This window comes from Eumetopias jubatus, unplaced genomic scaffold (assembly GCF_037043125.1).
Source record: "Eumetopias jubatus isolate StellerSeaLion01/CBP00866 unplaced genomic scaffold, mEumJub1_p1.0 scaffold_10, whole genome shotgun sequence".
Classification (NCBI taxonomy): domain Eukaryota; kingdom Metazoa; phylum Chordata; class Mammalia; order Carnivora; family Otariidae; genus Eumetopias; species Eumetopias jubatus.
The window spans coordinates 28,636,259-28,663,561 of NW_028274816.1; the positions used below are offsets into that span (position 1 = coordinate 28,636,259).

At 42.4% G+C, this 27,303-nt stretch overlaps 2 protein-coding genes across 2 annotated transcripts in view; one reads left to right on the forward strand and one right to left on the reverse strand.

The window, feature by feature from the left end:
• The window catches only part of LOC148163179 (uncharacterized), a 184,910-nt gene that overhangs the window by 4,545 nt on the left and 153,062 nt on the right, over positions 1-27,303 (forward strand). Inside the window, exons 2-3 of the mRNA XM_088027497.1 lie at positions 12,425-12,482; positions 17,413-17,495. The gene's annotated coding sequence lies outside the window, so the exon portion shown is untranslated. The remainder of the gene's footprint in view (positions 1-12,424; positions 12,483-17,412; positions 17,496-27,303) is intronic.
• On the reverse strand, positions 660-2,335 carry DUXB (double homeobox B). The gene is given in 4 exon segments (XM_028091360.2): positions 660-951; positions 953-1,213; positions 1,215-1,243; positions 2,228-2,335. Coding segments are annotated over 3 exon segments (582 nt in total). The 5' UTR covers positions 2,228-2,335.

A 27,303-nucleotide genomic window follows, 5' to 3' on the forward strand; every position in this document is an offset into this window, starting at 1 on the left:
ATAGGAGAGGAGTGCTGCTATGTCCCTTGTAGACCTATTTTCGCTTGGGTTTGGTTATGGTTCATGGATGTTCCAGATTGGTGCACATGGTAATTACAGAGAGGAGGTCATGTTTGTCAGAAAAGTACGTGTCTTCGTTCAGAAGGATTCCGCAGACCTGTGTGCTCGCTGATGCCTGCGGTGCTTCCAGAGGCTGTATGCAGCTTTCTCAGTGAAGGGAGTACAGAAGATAACCACTGCCCACAAAAAGTTAAAACCTCCATTTGGGATTCCAATTGTTTTCTCCTTCCTCTTGCATTAATCTTGTCCCAGATAGGACGACTTCATTGTTCACTGTCCTTTAAGTTGCACTGATTCTGCATCAAAAGAGAGGACTGGACCAGGTTCTGAGAATGACTTCTTCCTTCTAAAACTCAGGCCCTGGTGAGCTTTGTAGCATATGGAACACAGCCTGAAAATCATTTTCACTGAAGCACGGTTGGGGTCCTGGAGGGTTCTCTTTCTGTGGATTAGGGACTCAGGAAAGGTACCTTTTTTCCTGAATGTCTGTGGATAACAGGAGCTGACATAAGGCCTGAGGTTTCTACACACTGCTGGTGCAGTTGGCTGAGGGAATGGGATGGTCCTCCAGTTGATGGTGTGCTGCAGCCATGTGTGTCTCAGTGTGTCCCTTCTCGAGGATCTCATGTTGCAGTGAGAGCCTGGCAGACCTCGTCCCATCATTGCAGAATGTAAGGTATGTCCACCTGCTCCAGACCCTGCAGCTGGTGTTCTTGGTGCTCAGGATGAGGCTGACAATAGCCCTTCAACGGCAGTACTCCTGTCCCAGTCTGTTCTTTGTGATTCTGGCATTTTTCTTGGTTTGGGAGCCACAAGGGAGTCTGAGTATCCGAGAGGTCCCCTCCTGAAGTCGAGGGTATTGGCAGGTGATTCCTAAGGATCTGGGGAGAGAGAATTCTCTCCTCTCTGCATAGCCTGCGTGGGCTGCACCATCGTGACACTTGGTCCTTGGCTCACACAAGGGACAGAGGACGCATGGGCGGGGAGAGGAGCAGGGAGAAACGTTTGGTTCCTGCTGAAAGAATCGGAGGAAGCAAAATGATGAGACCTGCCCAGGGGAGTGGACAGATTAATTTGGTGCTGCTGAGCTGTCAGACCTGGTCTTCCATTTGGGCCATCTGCCAAGGAATTCATGGACTCTGCTCTGCTCTGGGTATAGGGATCTTTGGTTCTGAAACCACATCTATGTGAAGAAAAAAGAGGATGTCATAAGACAAGTGACTGTGGCTCTGTTTCTCGTACTGCGTAAAGCAAAGGGGCTATTAATACAGGCCCCAATATCAGAAATAAAATATTCCATATGTGTGAAATACATTACTCTGGTTCATGTGTTTAGTATGTATATATATGTATAAATATGTACAAATGTGTGTGTATACATATACAAACATAAATTGAGGTCACAGCACACTCAGCAATCAACTACAGAGGACTTGAAACTGGCTGAAAAGGCATATGATCTAGATTCCTCCCTTTAATTTCAACAATGGATCAGAAACAGATTTTCTTGACCAGGTTGACATTTTTCTCTTTGCCAACGTGTGCAAAGAATCCCTATCTTATATGCACATGTATAAATCTCATCAAGGATTAATGAGTGCAGGTCTTTGGAGGGTTTCTGTGCTGATAAACCTATGAATGTGCTACTTAGTCATGAGCATTTAACACATACTAAACTACTGTCCCCGTAACTTTAGAAGGTACCCAATGGGAGTGATTTTGTTCTCCCAACTGGAGGACATTTGAGTAAGTATATAGAGTTTTGGGGGTGTCACAAATTGGGGGATGTAGGTGGGCAGGGTATCGAGTTGGTAGAGGCCAGGAGTGCTGAAAAATACCTACTAGACACAGGACAGCCTCACAAGAAAGGAATTATCTGGACCAAAATAAGTTCCAAGCTGTAGAAAACCTGACGGGGGTTCTCAAAATAGGTATTAACTTTCACATTTCCCCACATTTTCGCTGCTGGTGATTTTAAATGTGTATACCACTGACAGAATTCTTCATTTTGCAGGAGTGTGACTTGCAATGCTAGATGTTCACCATCCCAGACCTTTTCGTAACCTCGATGATTGGGATAATCCAATAGAGGTCAAAGTTTTTCAGCAACCCATTGGGGGGAATATCACAGGTAGAACATATTTCATGTCACAGACACAGAACTTACTTGAATTCTTGGTTCCTGAATGCCTGTTTTTTTTAGCCAGTTTTTTCCTGTAATATCAAGGAATCGGCTCCTCTGAAAGGCTTGAAGTAGGAAGTGTGATTGAGATCTTGTGATGGCTGTCCAGTCTTGTCCGGCTGCTTTTGGAAGTGTTCTGAAGGAGAACATGGGAACAGAAGATGTCTTTTAGAACAATTTTCATGTTTGAACTAGAAACTTGAACTTGGGAAGATCATGCTGATTACACTTCCTCTTCTTGAATCCCTGATGGTGACAGAAGAGGGTGCCACCCTGCTTAGAGCAGGAAGACCAAAGGGCGCAGAGCCTTGCTTGCTAAGAACCTGCCTGTCCTAGCCAGCTGTGGGACCATTCTTATATTTCTGACGCTAGGGTGCCCAAAGCAAGCAAGATAATGAGTTTTTGTCAAGAACATGGGCACAACGTGCCGAGTTATTTCCACTTTCACTGGGACCCACTGAAGAAACGCATTTGTACCAGTGGTTTCTTACCTTGAGTGCAAGGCTGGTGATGGTGTTGTCCTTGGGTTTCGTCTCTTCCTAAGGAGCATCCAAATTCCAATTGTCTCTGTTTCGATCTGTGGTTTTTAAACCAAATCTAAGTGGGAGAAGAGGATGTGAAAGTCGTGTAATTCAGTCTGTGTCAGACCAAATATCAATGCAATTAAAATTGATTTGATCAACTGTCATTGCGGTAATACCCATAAGAAAAAAGGTGATGTATTATCCTAGGAGTTATGTTACTATTAGCATACAATTCAGTACAGCATTTCTTTTGTCGTCGTCATGATATCTCAAGAAAAATTCCCTGACTTAAGAAACACTCACCGATCTATCGAAGGAGACCAATATTTCTTTTTCTCCCTCTCCCACCTCTCTCTCATAACAGGCCTTCAATGTGTGAACATCTTTTCCTGGCCTATTGTCTCTTTATAAGAAATACCATTTTATAATGTATAATACATATAGCATTGATTGTGGAAAAGAATTTCCTTTTTTTTTTTTTAGAAAAATTTACTTTTTCTTTAAACTGAGCAGGTTGGGGAGGGGCAGAGGGAGAGAATCTTTTTTTTTAAGATTTATTTATTTTAGAGAGTGCGAGCCGGGGGGAGGGGCAGTGGGAGAGGGTGAGAAGCAGACTCCCTGCTAAGTGTGGAGCCCTACTTGGGGCTCCATCTCACAACCCTGAGATCATGTCCTGAGCTGAAATCAAGAGTTGGACAGTTAACTGACTGAGCCAGGCAACTGCCCCAAGAATATCTTTAAATGGTGAGTGAATTAGCAACAGTTGAGCTGTACTAACCCTCATCAACATTCCCTCTTATCCTATAATCAGCAATAGATAAGGAGACTCCTGGACCCTGTACACCTTGCTGTGAAACTCTTGTCATGAATATAACTCGTTGAACTTCTTGTTTCCTCATTTTTGGAGTTGGATTTGCAGTGTACTTTCTAACTTTTTGAGTGTTTTATTTTGATAATTTGTGATAAGATTTAGAGTGTTAATGACCACCAATATTTAACAAACCACTCCTTTATCCAGGCATTGTGCTGAAAGGTTATCTCTGCTCTAAATTAAAATATTTTCAGGTAAGTCTTAAGCACATCACCAGATACAGATATTCCCATAGGATGCACTTTTATTACTGGGCTTAGAGTAAACTGTGTCTTTACACCTAGAACAAATGTATGAAGAGTAAGGAAAAATTTCTCCCCAGCATCTCTTAGACTAAGGAGCTTATAGCCAATGGCTAATGGGAGACTCTATAGACACAAAAATCTGAACTTATTATTTTCCTTTAAGAGCACATTTTTACTGATCTTCATTGTTTTAAATGCTATCTCACCTCGTATAGTTGTATTGTTTACACTGCAATTATCGCCTTGCTAACTGAAGAAATCCAGCTTCGTTTCATTTTCACATCAGTAGCTATATTCAAGTGATACAATATGGGATTTTACTTCATATACTTATGTGTGTGAATCACACTTCAGGTATTTAAAAAAAACTAGCCTGAAAATTGGGAACATGTTGAGTTCTTGCCCCACAGTTTCCTCATAATCACATATTAATCCTCATTTTGCAGTATATATCAATATTTTTTTAAAGATTTTTTTATTTTTAAGTAATGTCTACACTCAACGTGGGACTTGAACTCACAGCCCTGTGATCAAGCATTGCTTGCTCTACCAACTGAGCCAGCAAGGTGCCCCAGTCCATATCAATACTTAATGATAACTTATCATTAACATACTGTTATAATTTCCTAAATTACCTAATCTTAAAAATTGATTTATCTCCTATTGGGAGAGCCTGGACCAGTGTATTCTCTTCTCATTAGTGAATATACCCAACCAATATTTCCACAATTGGTAAAAGATACAAACACAGTTCTTGTTTTTAATATACAACAATAAAAACCTTCTGAGCAACATACCTGACATAAGAATTGCCTGGGGGCACCTGGGTGGCTCAGTCGTTAAGTGTCTGCCTTCAGCTCAGGTCACGATCCCAGCGCCCTGGGATCGAAACCCCGCATCAGGCTCCCTGCTCCGTGGGAAGCCTGCTTCTCCCTTTCCCACTCCCCCTGCTTGTGTTCCCTCTCTCACTGTGTCTCTCTCAAATAAATAAAATCTTAAAAAAAAAAAAAAAGAATTGCCTGAAAATCCTGAGTCCAGCCTTTCTCTTTACCTTGAATCTGACAGACAGTGAAATAGAAACCTCTAATGCTTACCTGGATTTTGGACTCCGGAATGCCAATTTCCTTGGCCCATTGTTTCCTGGTAGCTCTATCAGGGTAAGGGTTTTGTTTAAACCATTCTTGGAGGATATCCTTTTGACTCTGGTTGTAAACAATCCTGCCTTGCCAGGGTTCTTATTGTAGTATGCCCGATGAAGAGAAAATGGGAAGAGGGGTATGGAAGATATGTTTATGGATTAAGAACTCCATGTAAACGTAAGTTTACATGTAAACCTTACTATTAATGATGGACATAAACATAAGTCTTAACTTTTTTTTTCCAGGTTGAAACCTGTAGGTTTAACAATGATTCTGTATTTTTACTTTAGGGGTACAGCTACTAAAGTCATGCTAAATTGGAGACATATAAGTCAAATATGTGTGTATAATAGAAAAAAATTACAATCTGTGATCTGAGTTACTGAAAATCCATAAAATTCAATGCAGAGAAAATAGGAAGCAATAGGAGCTAGGAAAATTAATGGAAATAAACAAGTAAGACCTTAAAAGTTGAGATAAAACACACAGTAACTGGTACTTTGTGTTAAAATACATTTTAATATAAAATACTAGGTATTCCATATGTATATGTTTTCTCCATTTACAGTGTCAACTTTAGAACTTTCGACAATGCACTTGTGAGACTTAATGGCTATTACCTTAAATTTGAAATTCCAGTCTCCAACCTTATTTTTTTTTAAAGATTTTATTTATTTATTTGACAGAGAGAGATAGCGAGAGAAGGAACACAAGCAGGGGGAGTGGGAGAGGGAGAAGCAGGCTTCCCCCGGAGCAGGGATCCTGACGGCGGGACTCGATCCCAGGACCCAGGGATCATGACCTGAGCCGAAGGCAAAGGCAGACGCTTAACGACTGAGCCACCCAGGTGCCCCCCAAGTCTCCCAACTTTAAAGCACCCATCAATCCTAATACAACTTATCGATGCAAACAGCTCCTGCTCCCAACAATTTGCCCCTCTAATCATGATTGTGATTTTTAACTTTTATAAACTCTGGAAAATGAAGCATGTGGCATTATCAAAGAGCAAAATGCAGACGAAAACTTACCGCTTTCAGTGCTGTTCAAATCCATCTTGGGAAGAGGTTCTTGGATCCCACAGAGGTGAGTGGGCAACGGAGCAGCACTCCAAGACACCAGGCTTATCAACACCCAGGGTGATCCACCCATTTCTTAAATACCCTTCTATTTAATCCCTTCATTAATGTTTAACACTTAGAAAGAAACTTGAAGTAATCAGATTAAGTACAGATTCTACCAGACAATTTTACATCTATCCTAATGTCTTTCCAAATCTGACTTAGAATCTGTGCTCTCTAGTTTACACACACACACATAGATACATTTATAAATTTTTTTAAAGATTTTATTTATTTATTTGAGAGAGAGAGAATGAGAGATAGCATGAGAGGGAAGAGGGTCAGAGGGAGAAGCAGACTCCCCGCTGAGCAGGGAGCCCGATGCAGGACTCGATCCCGGGACTCCAGGATCATGACCTGAGCCGAAGGCAGTCGCCTAACCAACTGAGCCACCCAGGCGCCCCACATTTATAAATGTTTTGGTACTCTTGCTTTTTAATTATTTTGGCTTGATATAATATTGTATGGATATACATACTTCACTTTATATTTTTCCTCAGTTCTTAAACACTTTTTTAAAAAAGATTTTATTTGAGAGAGCACGAGCGGAGGGGCAGCAGGCAGAGGGAGAGGGAGAAGCAGGCTCCCCACCGAGCAGGGAGCCCGATGCGGGGCTCGATTCCAGGACCCTGGGATCACGACCCGAGCCACAGGCAGATGCTTACCCGACTGAACTACCCAGGGGCCCTTGAAACACATTTCTTTCCATCAGTGATAGTGAGGTTTACATGTCATCTTGGCTAGTCCATACAACATAGCTACTCAAAAAAATACGATCTAGGTTTCAAGGTATTTTGTCGATTGATTGAATTACATAATCAGTTGGATTTAAGTAAAGGAGATTATCCTTGATAATCCGGGTGGGGCTGATACAATCATGGAAAGTTTTTTTTTTTTTTTTAGATTTTTATTTTATTTATTTGATAGGGAACACAAGCAGGGTGAGTGGGAGAGGGAGAAGCGGGCTTCCTGCTGAGCAGGGAGCCTGATGTGGGCCTCGATCCCAGGACCCTGGGATCATGACCTGAGCTGAAGGCAGATGCTTAGCGACTGAGCCACCCAGGCGCCCCAGTCATGGAGAAGTCTTCAGAGCAAAGCTGGGCATTCCTGGAGGAAAAGAAATCACAGCTGAGGATAGCAGCTTCATTGCCCCATGAGAGAGTTTCAGCCCTCCACAGGATCTGCCCCAGAAATCTCGTTCTTGCCTATCCAGGTGCTACAATTGTATAAGCCAATAATATGTGTTTATGTATATGTATATATACATATGCATACATGTGTATGTATAATTTCGCTGGTTTCCTGTGAGTTCAGATGCTACTGCTCTATTTCTCTGGTTGAGGCTAAATGATACAAATGTTAGCCCTGGAGGCAGTTCTATAAGAACAGACTTATAGATAGATATTTGTATATTTTACACATAATTTAAATATATATAAATACAATAAGGATTTGGGTCACCTGACCAGAATCAAAACGTGAGATGGTTGCTGAAATATGAATTGGTAGTGGAAGAAAATTGTTAAGAATACCAGCTACTTACCTTGTGACCATTTGCAGAATCAAGGATATACTAGTTATGAGAATTTTGCTATGAATCTGTATATATATTAAAATATTTGTTTTCTTCCCACGGTTATCCCCTAATGATCCATTAATAGTTAACCTTTATTATTTCAAGTAGGCTCCACGCTCAACTTGGGAGCCTGAAATGACTCTGAGATCAAGAGTCATGCTTTACTGCCTGAGCCAGCAGGCATCCCAACAATAGTTCACTTTAAAGATTTATTTTTTGGGGCGCCTGGGTGGCTCAGTTGGTTAAGCGACTGCCTTCGGCTCAGGTCATGATCCTGGAGTCCCAGGATCGAGTCCCGCATCGGGCTCCCTGCTCAGTGGGGAGTCTGCTTCTCCCTCTGCCCCTCTTTCCTCTCATGCTCTCTATCTCTCATTCTCTCTCTCTCAAATAAATAAATAAAATCTTAAAGATTTATTTTTTTTATTTTAGAGAGAAATAGCATGAGCAGGGGGAGGGGCAGAGGGAGAGGGAGAATCCCAAGCAGACTCCACGCTGAGCAAGCCCCATATGGGGCTTGATCCCGGGATCCTGAGATCATGACCTGAGCAGAAATCAAAAGTCAGACTGAGCCACTCAGACACCCCGATAGTTCACTTTAAATCACCGTATTTAAGGAGTAGCAAAAGAGAAGGATGCACATCACTCAAGGATGTTGCATCTTCTTTTGGGGAAAGGATTAGTGTGTTTCAATTGTAGGCAGGATAGTTGTACTTTATTAGGCAGAAATATCACAGTTATTATTATTTTTTAATTTGGAAGTCATTTATGGTTTCAGGAGAGGTGTATGGCTTACAGCTCAACAAGGTGTAGGCAGAAATGGCTAGTTTTATGTGTCAGTATGGCTAAGCTACAGAACTTATTATTTATTAGTTATTAACTCATCTAGGTGTTTCTGTGAAGATATTTTGTAGAAGTGATTGACGGTCCACGATCATTTGACTTTAAGGGAGATTATCCTATATAATCTGGCTGGGCCTGAGTCAATCAACTGAAAGCCCAAGAGGATAGAGTGGAGACTTTGCTGTGAAGACATTCTTCCTGTTAATTGATGCTTCAGCTCATGCTCAAGACTTCAGCCCATACAAGGAATTTTGGAATTGCCTAGTGAGTCTCTATAGTCACATAAGCTAATTCCTTGCAATTAATCACTATATATACTGATTCTGTTTCTCTGGTTGAATGGCTGAACTCTGCCTGATACAATCACCAAATTGCTTATTTGGAAATGACATTTAACAGGAAAAAAGTGTGTATGTGGATTTGTCATGGAGACAAACCATGGGTGGTGGAAAACTTTATTGAATCCTAGAAAAATGGCTACTCATGTTATGCCACTATAAATTTTTTTTGGGAAAGCTATGTTAGCTGTGAAAACCTGGCAGACAGAAAATGGGTGAAACCCTCTTGTGCCTTGAATTATGGATAACAGAATATTTCTGTCACGATTCCTATGCTCTTAGCCACTATTGCCTAGGAATATTTAGAAAGAAATGAGCTCAGAAAGGAATGTGTTAATAAAGGCATATTCTATTACTATGGAAAAAAAAAGGAAAGGAATATATTGTTCAATGGGAAGAAGGGTAGGAGACAGAAGGAATTCATGAACTTCAGGGTAAGGGGTACAGGTAGATTTTATATTCATTTAAATGAAGACGTAAAAACTTGGAGACATACTTTTTGGGAAAAATTTTATACATAGTTAAATGCAAAAATCAAACCTGGGTTGTGATTTAAAAACTTTGGTCTACGGCAATGATTGCATTGAAACTTCTACTAGTAAATCATTCCTCTGTTATTTAAGCATTCCTGTAAACTGCCACAGAAAAAAAAATGAACGGTGCTTTTGCCACAGACAACTGATAAGCTCAAGATATTGTAGTTAAGATGAGAGAAAAATTAGGCATAATGAGTTAGGGGGTGGGCTAATTGCACCTGGAAGTAAATGGAATCAGATTAATTGGTTCATACTTGTGTGTTTTCCTTTGTTTTGTTTTGTTTTGTTTTTCTCTACTGCAGTCTCTAGGGTCCTGACTAATGAGGCCAAGCAAGATAAGGGCCAACCAAGGATCTGGTCTGGGGACTTCAGCCAGGAAGCAGAAATTGATCTAAATGGCGGGGGGGGGAAGCGTCTACCCCTAAACATCTCCCCAGCTGAATCTTGCTATTGCTTTGTTCTAGTGATGCAGTCTCCCTCCCCTTCTCTACAGAGGAGAGGATGTTTACTACATGGGTCCAGTCCCTATTCCAACTGGCTCAGAGCCTGGGCTTTTTTCTTTGATATCTTGATGAAAGAGTTATAATGGGATCTTCTTCTTCTTCTTTTTTTTTTTATAAACAGCATACATTTATAAATTTTACTTCTTAGTAGCTCAAGTTGATCTCAACTGAATATCCCTTGAAGTTCTTTTTTTATTTTATTTTTAAATTTTTTATTATGTTAATCACCATACATTACATCATTAGTTTTTTTTAATTTTTTATTGTTATGTTAATCACCATATATTACATAATTTGTTTTGGTGTACTGTTCCATGATTCATTGTTTGTTCATAACACCCAGTGCTCCATGCAGAACGTGCCCTCCTCAATACCCATCACCAGGCTAACCCATCCCCCACCCTCCTCCCCTCCAGAAACCTCAGTTTGTTTTTCAGAGTCCATCATCTCTCCTGGTTCCTCTCCCCCTCTGACTTACTCCCCTTCATTCTTCCTCTCCTGCTATCTTCTTCTTTTTCTTTTTTCTTAACATATGTTGCGTTATTTGTTTCAGAAGTACAGATCTGTGATTCAACAGTCTTGCACAATTCACAGCGCTCACCGTAGCACATATCTTCCCCAATGTCCATCACCCAGCCACCCCATCCCTCCCACCCCCGACCACTCCAGCAACCCTCAGTTTGTTCCTGAGATTAAGAATTCCTCATATCAGTGAGGTCATATGATACCTGTCTTTCTCTGATTGACTTATTTCACTCAGCATAACGCCCTCCAGTTCCATCCACGTCGTTGCAAATGGCAAGATCTCATTCCTTTTGATGGCTGCATAATATTCCATTGTGTATATATACCACATCTTCTTTATCCATTCATCTGTCGATGGACATCTTGGCTCTTTCCACAGTTTGGCTATTGTGGACATTGCTGCTATAAACATTGGGGTGCATGTACCCCTTCGGGTCCCTACATTTGTATCTTTGGGGTAAATACCCAGTAGTGCAATTGCTGGATCGAATGGTAGCTCTAATTTCAACTGTTTGAGGAACCTCCATGCTGTTTTCCAGAGTGGTTGCACCAGCTTGCATTCCCACCAACAGTGTAGGAGGGTTCCCCTTTCTCCACATCCCTGCCAACATCTGTCGTTCCCTGCCTTGTTAATTTTAGCCATTCTGACGGGTGTGAGGTGGTATCTCATTGAGGTTTTGATTTGGATTTCCCTGATGCCGAGTGATGTTGAGCACTTTTTCATGTGCCTGTTGGCCATTTGGATGTCTTCTTTGGAGAAATGTCTGTTCATGTCTTCTGCCCATTTCTTGATTGGATTATTTGTTCTTTGGGTGTTGAGTTTGATAAGCTCTTTATAGATTTTGGATACTAGCCCTTTATCTGATATGTCATTTGCAAATATTTTCTCCCATTCTGTCGGTTGTCTTTTGGTTTTGTGGACTGTTTCTTTTGCTGTGCAAAAGCTTTTTATCTTGATGAAGTCCCAATAGTTCATTTTTTCCCTTGCTTCCCTTGCCTTTGGCAATATTTCTAGGAAGAAGTTGCTGCGGCTGAGGTTGAAGAGGTTGCTGCCTGTGTTCTCCTTTAGGATTTGGATGGACTTCTGTCTCATGTTTAGGTCTTTCAACCATTTGGAGTCTATTTTTGTGTGTGGTGTAAGGAAATGGTCCAGTTTCATTCTTCTGCATGTGGCTGTCCAATTTTCCCAACACCATTTGTTGAAGAGACTGTCTTTTTTCCACTGGACATTCTTTCCTGCTTTGTCAAAAATAAGTTGACCATAGAGTTGAGGGTCCATTTCTGGGCTCTCGATTCTGTTCCATTGATCTATGTGTCTGTTTTTGTGCCAGTACCATACTGTCTTGATGATGACAGCTTTGTAATAGAGCTGGAAGTCCGGAATTGTGATGCCGCCAGCTTTGCTTTTCTTTTTCAAGATTCCTCTGGCTATTCGGGGTCTCTTCTGGTTCCATACAAATTTTAGGATTATTTGTTCCATTTCTTTGAAAAAAGTGGATGGTATTTTGATGGGGATTGCATTGAATGTGTAGATTGCTCTAGGTAGCATTGACATCTTCACAATGTTGGTTCTTCCAATCCAACATCATTAGTTTTTATAATGGGATCTTCTTGTTGCTTTCAGTGTGAATTGAGTTTTGGGGCTTGGAAAATCTTTCATATTGTGTCTGGCGGAGAAGGGTAAGATTATTTTGTGTACTTTAGGGACTGAAGCTAATAATTTTGACCAAATAGATGAACCACAGTGTATTTCATGCCCAGCCTCATGGCGCTAGCCTGGTTAGGCCTTGTCTTCCAAGGGGAGTGGAGTTCACAAATTGTTGATTTCAGGCTTTGCCCTATGATTTCTGTCAGCCAGTGAGATATGAGTAGGTTTAAGGAAGCAGTCTGTACCATCTCTGAGCAGAATCCTCCATTTTTTGGGGCGATTGCTGTTTTCTCACTGCCATGACCCTTTTCTGTCCTAGATAATGATGATCCCATTAAGCTGAATCCCAGAAGGATGAGAAATAGACTTTTGCTGAGGTAAGCCGCTAGTGTTTTGAGTTCCTTTATTGCCATGACATAATTGAGACTAAGGTGGATATACAAATTTGGTTTCTGTATCTTAAGCTCTATGATCAGAGTTAAGACTTGAAACAATTATCTGAATATTTCAAGAAACCCGTTTGTTATTATAGTTTTTATAGCCCCTTCTCTATTTTTTAAAAATATTTTATTTATTTATTTGACGGAGAGAGACACAGCGAGAGAGGGAACACAAGCAGGGGGAGTGGGAGAGGGAGAAGCAGGCTTCCCGCGGAGCAGGGAGCTCAATGCCAGGCTGGATCCCAGGACCCTGAGATCATGACCTGAGCTGAAGGCAGTTGGTTAACCGACCGAGCCACCCAGGCGCCCCTAACCCTTTGTCTTTTAACTGAAGCAAATTTCCATGATATTTAGAAGGGCATGAAATTCATTTTCTAAACAGAAAGTTCCAAGAGACTTACCCTATCTCAGGTGTGAAACCTAAGGAGCTACTAGTAAGACAGGATCCATTCCATTGAAGATCCTGTGAAGTTATTTGCTCAGGTGGTCATGTGACCTGCAGAAAATGAGGGAATCTCCCTGGACCTAAGACTCAGAATGTTGCCTCCATGTGCAAGAAAGGAGGGAATCCACATGTTTCCTTCATCCTGGAAAAGATGTTTACTTGTACTTTAGGAAGAAAGGACACAAAGAATTGAAGACCTCCCTGGGTTCATTTTCCAGTTATCCTGATCGGTTTATTAAAAAGTGGAGACAAATCCACAGTCTCAAGGCCAATAGAAGGGGGAATTTGATTCAGAGAGTAACTGAGATAGCACAGATCTGGGCCTCGTCAGAGAAGGTGAGGTGCCCCCACCCTGGTGGCAGATGGGACAAAGCGATGTCAGGACACACTTTCTTCTGACAGTGTGTAGACCATGTGAGAAACAAAAGCTATCTTTCCCAGGGTTGTGATCACATGTGATCCCAGAGGTGGTATAATGCACTTTTCTAGAACCATAGCCTCTTCCAGGGGAGGCAGTGGTCCTATGGTTTACATGTAAATCAAGGCCCCTCAGAATCTGACCCATTTGCAGTCTCCCAACCCTTGTTCACTACGACGCCCTTTCTGTCCTACGAGAGGCTCCCAACACAATGGGGAGCCCACCAACACAATGCATCTTTCCTACACCTGTTCCTTTGCGCAAGCTGCCCAACAAGGGTGAACTAATGACACACTTACTGACGCTCCAGATTTTGATTTCTTCTACGCACATAGTTCTTATGTCATCGACATCCACACCCAGTAGGGTGACCAGGATCCCGCATGGCCCAGCCCCTACAGGAGGGGTAGGGAGGAGGGCACCTTTCCAGCCAGCATTTTCCTGATGGCCCTGCCCCAGTTCTGACTCTTTTGAGGGGCCACCATCACTGTCCCCAGTTCTGCTGCTGAGTTCTTTGCCCATCCTTCTACTCCCCCACGGTTTGGCAGTTGTTGCTCTTGAAGAAGAGGATATCCACTGATGCCTGGTGATTTGGGGGTGAGCTCATGGAAACAGACATTTTTCTCTGGATTTTGTGCTGCCATGTACAGGGATGATTCTATGATTGGTATTTTAATAAATCTTATCTTTAGGAAGGGAAGCTTGAATGAGGCTGGTGCCATAACTGTGAAGGAGCAGCAATCACTTGTGTTGGTCAGGAGAGAGGACAGTTGGTATTTGGTGGTTTAAACGATGTTCCAATTTGTCTGTTCTGCAGAAGAACACCAAGACATACCTGTGGGTACCAGGCCCGGTCCTGGCCATCAGGTGCAGCTTTGCTGTTTCTCATACATTTCATTGAGAAATGGGGGCTGGAGGTGAGCTGGGGAATTGCAGCGCATCTGCTGGATCCATTGTGGTATCTGCTCTCAAATATGGGTCTGGAGTAAGGATGGAAGGAAAAGAAAAGCATTGTCAGAAAATAATGGAGCCAGCTGGGGGAGGAGGGAAACCTGGGCCAGTGGCATCCAGAACCTGCTGCAAAGGGAAGAACCAGTACCCAGGCAGCCAGGGTGCCCTGGGGCATTCCCCTGAGAACCACCTCCTTTTCATTCTCTCCTGATGTCTGACCCCTCTCTACCTTCCCTGCTCTCCAACTCTCTTCCATCTGTTGCCGCCCCCTCCGTCTCTCACATCAGCCATCTCAGTCCCAGAAAATGCTGAAATGACAGCTTAGGGCTGGGAAGTGCTGAGCTTCCTCACTGCCAGATGCTGTCTTGGGGAGAGTGAGGGGGTAGAGGAGGCTGAGCAGTGACCCCCATTCGACACCACAGTGTCTGTCCTGTAGCACATCTAGGAATATTCCAAAGAGATAGTGGAACTGATATGAAACAGAAATTTCTATTGTGGAAAGCATTTTGCATAAAATATTCACAGCGCTGAAAAAGTACTTCCAAATTCAGGAAAAAAATTTGGCTCTTACCCTGAAAATAAATGTTTAAGCCATTCACGACTTAACAGAATAAAATGGCACTCATACACTGGATGCAGTAGGAGTGTGTGTGCGTGTATGTGTGCACACATATTCCTTGGATAAATGTTGGGTGCCAAGTTGGCTCCTGAGTCATTCTTGCCTGTGCACAGTGAACTGACTCTCTTAGAGACAAATTTCCTCATGAGTTTACGTTGCATCTTCTTAAAACAAGTCTTTTTTTTTTTTTAAGATTTTATTTATTTATTTGAGAGAGAGAGAATGAGAGATAGAGAGCACGAGAGGGAAGAGGGTCAGAGGGAGAAGCAGACTCCCCGCTGAGCAGGGAGCCGGATGCGGGACTCCAGGATCATGACCTGAGCCGAAGGCAGTCGCTTAACCAACTGAGCCACCCAGGGGCCCCTTCTTAAAACAAGTCTTACCCATTTTTGGGGGGGCGTCTGAGGGCTTTTTTCTCCTCCAGGAGGGCACATCTATTTCCCAGATTTTATCCTCAAGCCCTCTAGTTAAGAAGAATGATGAGGAAAGACGTTGGTAATCACTGAATATTAGCATCTGAGACCTCTTTTAACTGATGAATGGATGAATAAAACGTGGCATATTTTACAAAGCAATATTATTCAGACATGTAAATTAACGAAATACATGCTATTAACATGGGGCGCCGGGGTGGCTCAGTCCAGTGTCTGCTTTCGGCTCAGGTCATGATCCCAGGGTCCTGGGATCGAGCCCCGCATCGGGCTCCCTGCTTGGCGGGAAGCCTGCTTCTCCCTCTCTCACTCCCCCTGCTTGTGTTCCCTCTCTGGCTGTGTCTCTCTCTGTGAAATAAATAAATAAAATCTTAAAAACAAAACAAAACAAAACATGGGTGAGCCTTGCAAACATGCTGAGTCAAAGAAGCCAGACACCCAAGGCCACCTATTGTTTGATTTCATTCATATTGAAATGTCTAGGGTAGAAAAATCCATAGAAGCAGAAAGTAGGTTGTAGTTTCCACTAACTACTAAGGGAGGAGGGAGAAAGGGACTGAGTGCTGGTTGATAGGGGATTTCTCTTTAAGGATGATGAAATTTTTCTAAAATTAGCTAATGTTAGTGGTTGTACAACTCTTCTGATGTACTGAAACCACTGGATTGCACACCGTGAAAGGATGCATTTTATGGTGAATAAATTACATCTCGATAAAACTGTTATTAAACAGAGAATAACTTATAAAAAGACAGTAAAATGGAAAGGGTCATGAAATGTTTACTCTCCAAGTAAGTGAATGTGTGGAGGAAACTTTCCAAAAACAATTCACATTGAAAAACTGCTTAAAATGAACATGTAAATTAAAGAGTCACACACTGTTGTGAAATTTAATTAATAGCCATTGCTATTAATGCTTGTCAACATAATTGTATTGACAGAGCACGCATTTTAGATTAAAATCGTCTCATTTAATATAAATGAGACAGTTTATATTAAAATATCTTTGACCAGAAAAAATTTTTATGCATTTAATTGTGTGGATAACTCCAAATTTTCAAATGAAGATATTGACAAATATTGGAAATTTCCAAAGCATAGAATGAGTAATATGATCTGATTAATGTTGAAAATGAAAGGACATTAAAACATAACTCAAAAGCATCCATTCATTTCCAGTGATTCACTTTCTTTTTTCAAACAGAAAATAACATCAATATAAGGAATGTCACTGTGTTTATTGGCCAAGAGATATTTCATGTGATTCTGTGTTTTTTTTTTAAATTTTTTAAATTTTTTAAATTTTTTACTTTTTTTAAAGACTTTATTTATTTATTTGACAGAGAGAGACACAGCGAGAGAGGGAACACAAGCAGGGGGACTGGGGGAGGGAGAAGCAGGCTTCCCGTGGAGCAGGGAGCCTGATGTGGGACGTGATCCCAGGACCTTGGGACCATGACCTGAGCGGAAGGCAGACACTTAATGACTGAGCCACCCAGGCGCCCTGTTTTTTTTTTTTTTGACCTGAGCTGAAGGCAGACGCTTAATGACTGAGCCAGCCAGGCACCCCTTGCATGTGATTCTGAATAAGTATTAATGTTAAACTTAGGAAGTATTGCCCTAAAAATTATGAAAATATAATATTTTATCAATCACTAATATTGGTAATAATAATTTTATTCAACTTAAGTTTCTATTAATCAATATTTTAATAGTACTACATCATTATATTGATAAAATATAATTATTTTATTATTCATTATTTCATAACCCAGGCTCAATAATAGGAGCTCAGATGATATAAAAATGTAAATAAAGTTAGAATTTACAATATGTTTCCTATTAGAACACTCAATTATAATTGATGTTTAACATTTTTGTTAATTATTGTATCATTTAAATTGTAGTTATTATTGTATCATTTAAAGTTACCCTTTTATTTTAGATGCTTTCACATCGTTCTGGTTTCTTAAGATATTCATGCCACTTTTCTTTTTACTCCCAGACTCGATAAAAATCAGCATATCACTGAATCCTGCTGTTTTAAAATCTGAGGCTTCTCGCTGTCTGGGTGCTACAGGAAGAAATGTAAGTTCTAGTGTTAATCATATTTTATTTCTAATATTCAAATCAAGAAGTTCAAAATAAAAAGTGAAATTCCCAAGAACGTAAATTTTATCAAACGCAATGGAAATGGGTTATGTATGAAATGTATTTCTTCTCATTCAATTCTGGGATCCTTTTCAGCACCCTTTCTCGTGTGTATGATCACGAGGGGCCAGGGGTGTTTCTCCATGAATGAACTGGTGAAGCTGGGATGCTAATGATATGCAAGACAGTGTGAGGCCCTGGGAACTTGACATAAGTGGCCAGAAATAACATATTCAGATCTTAAGATTTCCGTTGCACCAACTTTCTGTCCTATCACATCTTCTTACCTTGCATTCATCATAGCACATGCCTCATTGTTTATTGCTAATCATCTAGGGTAGCACTTTCTTCATATTCCTTAGAACAGAACACAAACCATGTACGAATAAATATATATGCATATATATTTATTTATAGAACATTTATGCACTTATATATTCTGATAATATTCTTGTTATTTTTCTAAGAAAAAGACCAGTTGCCTTTCTGAAACCCGAAGTGTCCCAAATATTCTAACAATTCTATAAATTAGATATTCTAATTGATATTATTCTATCAGTTAGAAGAAATATAAAATGAATAGTCTAACCAAATAATCAGGCCTCAATTCTAAAATATCTCTTTTCTAATTTTGTTTTTCTTAATTATTTACATATCTCTTATAGTCCCCTGAGGAAGCACAAAGTATTATTAAAGAAAATGCTCATATCTGCTGAAACTCAGATTCCATATTTTGTTTTAAGGCACCTTGGTTAATGCAATTATTGAACAGAAAAAAGATTTTTTTTTCTTTTTTAGAACAAACCATGAAATCATGCTGAATAGCTTTTGATTTAGTATGGAATGTATATTCATTTGCTACGTGCCTTTCCCCCCAAAATCCAATTCTAAGACATCCTTAAGTTGGATCCAACATCCTAATCAAAATTCATAAACTTATGCCCACATCAGAGGAATACAAAGTAAAGTTATGAAGACAGACATAATTGGAAATAGGATAACAAAGAGATTAGTGGACACAGTGCCCAGCATGATGCACTCACAAACAGATCTTTGCTGGGAGCTGATTTGTCTGGACCCATGTTGGGCTCATCCTGGACACCATTAGGTCACTCAGGCACCTTTGATATCGAGGAACGCTTCACGTAAATCAGTACTGAGTGATGTGTCTGGGGGTCAGGTCTCACCTTGGCTCATGTCAGGGATGCAGAGCATCAGGCCTGGCCTACAAGGCAATCTGTTTAGCATTCCTAATTCAAGATGATCAAAGAAAAACCACAGTCATGTGATCAAGCAGAATGTCATACTACCGCTAAAAACTTGCAGTGCTTCTTTGGCTGTGGAAGGAGGGTGCTTCCTTTGGGTTACTGTTTCCCTCCAAGTAACAACTGGGTATTTTTTCTTTAGAAACTAACTGAGTGGGAGACACATTGGGAATTTTTTACGTAGTTTCTATAATAGTCTCATTCACCTGCGGCCAAGGTTAGAGATGTGCACTATTGTGTGCGTTATGCCCATCTCCACAGGACTGGGAAGTAGTCTGCATGTTGTTAACTTGAGCAATGGAATACATTTACTCCTGGACCCCACCTCATTCAGATCACCATTTGCAAAGACCTCAGGGTCATTGGGAAAGTGACCTGCTGTTGCCCAGCTCGTTTGTAGACAGTCGTTTCCACCTGTGACTCGCCATGACCTGTGCGTGGACAATACTGTGAGGGTTGTAGGGTAGCCGCGTGCCCACAGCCTTGTAGATGGGTCCCGGCAGTCCTGCCATAGTGACAGGAAACTGAACCCAGGAGAAGGAGGGCTTCCCAAGGTCCAGCTGTGGTGGGCTGCTCCTCACCACGGGCTGGGTGACCTTGCTCTGTGCTGGTGCAAGACAGAGTTCGAGACTGTCTGTGGATATCAGCCCCAACTGTCGCTGGGTTGGCCTGGCAGTGCCTGAGGATGGAGGTAGCAATCTGGGAGCAGGGAAGGGTTGACAGCTCCACTGGGGTCCTTTCCATTCCCAAGATAAGCCTTGTGATGGGGAGGGAGAGGTGAAGGACATTAGAACAGAGAAGGGAATTAGGAGTCCTAGAAAGTGTTTTCAGCATCATAATTTGGCCTTGGGCTGGGCGTGGTAGAACACTGGGCTGGAATGTTAGCCTGGAGAGGGTGCAGCACCTTGTGGCTTCAGGTTAGATCTAAGTTCGGATTCCCTTTCATGCATCCCAGTGACTCCACTTTACCTACATTTTCATTCACCAAAGCATGCTCCCTGAAAGGCTGGTTCTAAGGGCTGTTAGTCAAGGTCAGTGGGGTCAGCAGTGGGTAAGGGGCACAGAGTCGGGTGCCATACGAAGAAAACTGTGAGACTGGGTTGCCTCTGAAGGCAAACTCCCTCTCTGTGTTGGTCATCTTTGTGCAGAGCTGGATTTTGAGGCTGGAGGCTGAAGGTGTCTGAATCCACAGGCAGGTCTCCTTGGAGCTGTTAATACACTTAAATACAAGGTGAATACCGAAGGAAGTGACACTTGGCCTATAGAAGTTTCACAGACTACTTTCTTTCAAAAATAACTTAGTTAGTTAGATCTGCCTTTGTAAGTAGAGTCAGTTCAGCTCTTGGCACACAGAAGTAGACTTTGTGTTTCAAATCTCTTTAGGTGTAAAATCCCTCATGATAGATTCTCATTATGGGACCTTAATAAACAACCATCTCCGAAATACTATCCTTACACCATCTGGGACAAAGAAACAAGCCACTCACCAAATTTACTTCCAAGAAAGATCCATTTATGAAGCACTATCTTAGAAATCATAATTCTATTGGGCTTCAATTTAAGCAAATATACAATTATTTAGCAACAGCAGTGAAAACAATTGCAAGAAAGTCCAACATTACATCAGAAGAGAGAAAAAGTATTCCTGTTTCTGGATGAAATAGTAATGACAAAAGTATAATTCATGTTTTGTGTAATGAACATTTATAAAAAAACATCCTAAACATTATAATCCTGTTAGTTCTCCATATTGTACAATCACTTAAAGCAGGGAAACAGAGAAAGAAATCAAAATTATTTCAGAAGAAAGACAACATTCTTTCTGTGTTTCTGATTATTTTAGTGGACTTTTTAATAAGAACAAAGATACTGTCATTGCACCACCTACAAATAGAATAACATGGAGACATCGAATTTCAAGAGTCACTTTGAAAAAACTTACAGTTCTAGAACTTGTTTGAGACCCAGTTTCCTCACTTCTGCGTGCCATTCCTTTCCTCAAGGAGAGCCACAGTGGGGTCAAATGAGATAAATAGAAACCTGGTGTGGGGGCAATATGGCACTCTGCACTTCGAGAGTTGTGTGCTTACAAGCATTCGTTACTAGACCCAGGGGAGACTTGCTAAGTGCTTGCACTTTCCCCCCTCCTCACTTGGGACTGTCCAGGCCAGTGAAATGTTTTGGGTCCCTGAGATCCAGTGGCAGGGGGAAACAACAGCATCCCAGGTGAGGCTCAAGGAGGCACCACAGATGTGTGTGTCCTGCACTAGGAGGCGCAGAACTGCCAGGACTGTCTGAGGTCTCAGGTCCTCCCCTCTGGATTCACTCTCATTTCTTGCTCAATTCCCCACATCCTTAATGAGTGCCTGTCATGTGCTGGATGGGAGAGAGGGCTCAGTGGGGATAAGATAAACTCCGTCCTAACAACCTTTACCATTCAGAGGGAAATGCAGACAATACACGAGGAAATAAAATTCCTTCAGAGAGATTGGGTGCTCTGGGGCCGTGAATAGAAGGAATAGCGAGGGATGAGTGAGCACAGACACTAGCCTGCGGTGGTCAGGAAAGGCGCTTCAAGAAGTCAGGGCAGGGTTGGTATCTAAATGAAGAAGGCAGCACCCACCTGTCTGGGGAAAGGTGTTCCTGGCAGAGGAAACAGCCAGTGCAGGCTCTGAGAAAAACAAACAAACAAACAACTGACCTTGACATAATAACAGAAATTAGGAAGTTTAGAGTTCTAAACTGTCCATGGACGTTAGTTCCAACTGTCACTGGGTTGGCAGGCAGTGGCTGAGGATGGAGGGGGCCATCTGCGAGAGGCAAGGGTCGACAGCCTGGCCTTTGAGGTACTTTCCAACCCCAAGTCCAGGCTTGTGATGGGGACAGGAGGTGAAGGGCACAGAAGAGAGCCCGTGGTCAAGGTTCTGAAAATGTCTCTGTTAGAGTCATCATATTCCTGTTGGGGACTGGCCTGGCTAGAGTGCTGGGTTTGTCCAGTGAATTTGGGAGGGGCCTGCCTGGGGCACCTTTCAGAGTTAAGATTGAGATTGCGTCTTAAGGATCATCCAAGGGAGTTTAGCTTGTGAACGGTAAGAAGCTCTTGGCCTTAGGGTTAAATATGAGTTCAGTGTTTCTCTTAAACATTCTGATGACGCCATTTCTTCTGTGCCAAACCTAACTGAAATGTGTTCTTTGAAAGGCTCGTTCTGGCAGATGTCAATCAGGCTTGTGGTGGAGAACACTGACTTGTTGAGCTGTTGTTACAACTACACATGATGAATAGTGAAGAAAGGGATGCTCGGCCATACAAAATGTTTCACAACCTTACCCTTTCTTAAATCAAAAATTGATCTTGTTAAACATATTAGTGTTATGTGTTAGCCAGTATCAATAGCTTCTTGAAAGCACCCTGGATTCTCATCTGTGAAAGAAGATTCCAAATGAAGTCAGCATTGCTAAGAAAATCACTCAAAATAGAGACAAAAGGACACTGAGGAAGTAGGGCCCATGCAAATCTCCTGTTCCAGTTCTCAAAGCACCATGAACTTTTGAGTTTTGTCAATTGCAACTGGACAACCTCCTGAAACACATCCTTCTACTTTGGACTGAAAGAGAGATCATGAAAATTCTGCTGGCTAAATATCCAATGATGCATTAGATAGTTTAAAATCTGCCAACACCAATCATAATTCTATCAAAAGAAGTTATATAACCTCTTGGTTTTTACCTTTATAAGCATTCATTCTATGTGCACAAGCAACTTGGAGCACACTTTTGATTTCAGTCAACTCTGTGCCTCCCAGATTGCAATCCCTAAGACCTCGAATAAATACTTTGGTTGCTTCAAAAAAAACAAAAAAAAAACAAAAAAAAAACGCATTAGTGTTATAACTAGAGTAACTCAGCTCTTGTTACAGCTGAAATAAACATTGCATTCCAAATCTTGTGAGTCCACTCATGTAAAATTCCCTGTTAGTGTTCGTGTTATGGGGCCTTGTTAAACAGAGCCAACCAAAATACTGTTCTTACTCATATACCAGCAATGAAAGCAGAAGAAAGAAAAAGTCTCATTTTAAGAAAAAAGAAAATTCTGTGTTTCTGATTATGTTAGTGGACTCATTAGTAGCCACAAAATACCACCTACAAATAGAACAACATGGAGACACTGAATTTCAAGAGCCACACTGGAAACACCTACCATTCTAGAGAATTATTTAAGAATTACAGTCCTATCAAGTTCCCACATGGGGCAGTGAGTGGTCTGTGTGAAAGCTCTTCAGGTCACCAATGGCCAGGAGGGAGGCAGACACCTTGCCACCCTCTGAACTTGATAAAAGGCTCAGACCCTAATGCTGGGGATACTGAATTAGATGTGAGTGCTGGGGCAGGGGGAGCATCCCCTGGGTTTCAGCTGTTACTGTTGCAGAGAAGCACAAGTTAATTTCCAGTGTTACTTTAAGGACCCTTTCCTGTTTGTTCCCATAGTTACCTCCAAAATGTTTCTCTCACTTGCAGAAAGAACCCTTGGTTCTAATTAGGACTGCGTTTGCTAATTACACTCCCATTGTCTCTTGCCCACTCACAGTGAGCCTGGCATGACTGACCCTCTCTTCCCTTGATCTTTCTCAGCTCCAGGGACCATTCCCATGATCCGTACTCAAGGCTGAGCCCCTGTCCCTCCCGCACGCACTGATGTGCAGCTCTGCCCCTGGAAGAGTGTGCTCATAGGCTTCCAACCTATGCACACGTGGCCCAAGCACATGCATATTTGCAATCTCTGGAGCAGCTCCTCCTGAGTAAATGACCATTTCCCCCAGGAGAGGTCCTCATGCTGCCTCTTGTTGTAGTCTGCCAGCCAATAAAAGCTTAAACAGAGGCCAAGCAGCTTTTCAGAGAATGGAAAATGAATGGGATTTTGGGATGGATGTCCCAGATTCAGCGCCAATAACTTAGAGGGTGATCATAAAAATAGCAACTTCTTTTACCATGTGCTAAGAGTTTTCCGCAAGTTCATTTCATTTAACCTGTGCACCTCTGTCTGAGTTGAGGAATTCGAGGGAGCAGGTTTAGGGGAATGTGCCCAAAGGAACCCAGCTAGGAAAGTAGAGAGGTGAGCCTTGTCCCTGGGCTTCAGATCATGAGTTGACAACCACGTGTCAGTGTTTCATAATTTGGAACTTGTTTGGGCCTCAGCTTCCTCATCTCTACATGGGACCACTGCACTAGGGGGGAGCCATTGGTGGGTTTTGAGAGGATGAAGTAGAGAACAGTGTGGAGTTCCTGTGAAGATCTGTGCTTTGTTGAGTTCTGAGCCTCGCAAATATTAGCCATGACTCCTAGGGAAGGGCTGAGTGTTTAGTGCTCGCAAGTCCCTCCTTGCTATAGGGACTCCCCAAACCAGTGAAAAACCGGGGCCTTGAGGTCTGGTGGCTTTTCTTTTACCAAAAAAGCACCTGAGCTCCTTCCTGTGCAACACCCAGCACAGGAGGCGTGGCTACCCCTCCACGCCTCCTCCTCTTTCCCCACAACCTTGACCTTCCCCTGCCCTCTCCAGGAGCTGTGTTAACATGGAGTCTTTGGCCTGAAACCCATGCCTGACAGAGGAGACATTTCTAGGGCAAAGCCTGTGTTCTTTAGGGAACATTCAGCCCGTGGGAGCAGCGGGGTCCAGGGAAGGCTCCAAGGAGGCTCTACACATATGTGGGTCCAGCACTGGGAGGCCCACAATGGCTGTTTGGGCAGGTCTGAGGTTTCACGGGTGTCTTCCCACTGGATTCACTTGTTCGTTTCTTGCTCAGTTTCCCAAATCCTTGAGTGCCTGTTCTGTGCTTGACAGGAAAGAGGGCTTGGCAGAAATACGATCATCTTTCTGCCCTACTTGCCCTTTTAGTGCAGAAAGTGATGCAGAAATCACATGTGAATAAACATGGAAATACGATTTCAGAAAGGATGATGGCTCTGAGGCCATAAATAGGGTGAAGGAACAGAGAGGGATGAGTGAGCAGAGCCACTGGCCTGGGGTGGTCAGGAAAGGGCACTTTCAGAAGACAGGACGAGCGTTGTTGTCTAAATGGAGGCAGCACCCACCCATCTGGGGAAAGGTGTACCTGGCAGAGGAAATGGCACAAGTGAACTTGAGAGGCTAGTTGGACAGAAGGATGGTCAGTGGCTAAGTAGGAGGGGCTTGGACATATGCATGTTTGGACCAGGAGCATGGATTTGAATCTCAGTGTGATTTGGAGGCATTGGTGGGCTTTGAGCATCATGGACTCATGGTCCCATTTAGAGTTTTAAGCTGTTTCCATTGAGTGTGCTGTTGTAAAGGAGAGACAGTTCAGGGAAGGAGGGGTGGGAGTTGACTGCCAGCCTCTGAGGTCCTGTCCAGCCCCAAATCCAGGCTTGTGATGGGGCAGGGTGTTACAGGACACAGGACAGGGAAGGGAGTTGGGGTCCTGGAAAGCCTTGGTCACCTTCGTAATTTTGTCTGGGGCGGGCTCTGGGTGAAGAGTGGCTGGGCTTGACCTAGGAACCTGGGTTGCCTTTCAGAGTCAAGGTTGTTTGCCTCCCAGTCAGCACCCCAGCTGGACAGAAGGGCAGGTTGAGCAGAGTGGAGGCAGGTGGCCTCAGGGTTAAATCTGATTCACATTCACATCAGGCACAAAATAATCTGCAATCCTCAATGTTGTAATTCTATCAGGTCCACCATTGAGATGTTGTGTAATCAATGGCAATAAAACCAGAAGAGCGACATGAAAATTATTTTAAAAGAAAGGCAAAATGAAATCCTGGCCTCCTGGATTATTTTAGAAGACTTGCTAAAAACAACAAAAAGCTGTAATTACGCTGCTTGCAAATAGGATACAATGAAGCAATTAACTTAGTGTCACATTGAAATAATCCACAACTATAGAACATTGTCCATGAAGTATAATTCCAAGTGGTTTTCACTGTAGACATTACAGGATTGCTTAATAGCAATACGACTAAAATAATATTAGAAAAATATTTTAGTGGAGAGATAACATCTTGTTGTGGTTCTGGTTCTACAGCTGTAGGAGCAATGGAAGGTGGGGTCAGCTCAGTGGTGACTCACTTCTGTTTTCAGGCTGTGTGGACAGCCTTCGATGCAGAGACTTTTCCTGTGGCTGATGGAGGATGGGGAGGAAGTGCGGGGCCCGAATGGGGGGAAGACCAGAGAGTCCTATCCCCCCTGAGAAATCCCCTTAAGGTTTTCTAAAACATCTGAAGTCCGGCAAGGGGCAAGAGGGAGGACCAGGGTCTAGGTCAATGGGAATTCGGATCCTGTGATTTGTTGAGTCAAAAGAAAGTCCCAAGCTGCCGTCTGCACCAGGAGGACCAGGTTATCCTCACAATCTTGAGATCTTGAAAAAGATCTGCTGTGTTAGGATGGAGCTGACCTGCCAGAGCAGTCTTTCCCCTGGGCTCCTGATCCTTGGAGGGACCCTGGCTCCTCAACCAACCGCAGCCTAGTGCTACTCCTTCCTTGGGGATCTGGACATCCAGAGGATGCCCTGGTGGTCTTTGCCCTCTGCCAAATGTCCTATTTGCAACATCAGGGACATAAGGATATTTTTTTGGAAACTTACATTCTTTTCAGTTTTTCTTTTTCTTTTCTTTTTTTTTTTGGTCTCAGGTATGCACTTTCTTAAGTTTGGAGCTGTCTCTCAGCCAACAGAGCTCCTAACTCATTGTCGTGAGCTCTTCTTTGAATAGGATTCAGTAATAACACACTATTCTTTAGAATTTTCCTGACAGAATTTTGGCTAGTGTTTTGTAGGTGTCCAGCTCTTTGCATTACCGGCATGTCTTGTCATCTGTTTTTGAAAGATTCTCGTACATCTCTGCAGGGTACATTCTGTGTAAATTAGGTATTTGGTGAAAATGATTTTTATGCTGATAACCCTTGAAGGAGGATGTGAAGTTTCCACTGGAGCTGTGGCATCTCCCTTTCTAACTGTGCTCCCCCCCACCCCTGATTGCAGTGAAGCTTTTGGTTTAGGGACATTTCAGATGATCTTTCAAGGCCCGATTATTTCATATTCTTGAGTTCAGTTAGTATGCAGCTGGTTTCTTTTTAAACTCAAGCCATACCGATCATTGTCTTTCCTTCGGTACACTTTCCACGTGGTCTTGTCTTCTGATGAACTTGTTTCATCCAGTTCCAGGCTCCACCATCCATGCCTTCTCCAGGAACAGGAGGCCCGTCCCTCATCTTCTGCAGTGTTTGCCCAGAAGCTTGATCTGAGTTTTTAAAAAGAGTTTTTTGTACTATTCCTTTATCTTGTGTAACAAATGTCTTCACTCTTTTGTTCGTTCATTCAGTTTCTTTTTGAAAACAGTGTCAGGCTTCCGTGAAGATGAGAATTTTTCTCTAGAGCATCTCTGAGAGCTCCCTGAAATTTTCCTTAATTTTTCTGAAGACCTTTTTTTTTTTTTAAGATTTATTTATTTGAGAGAGC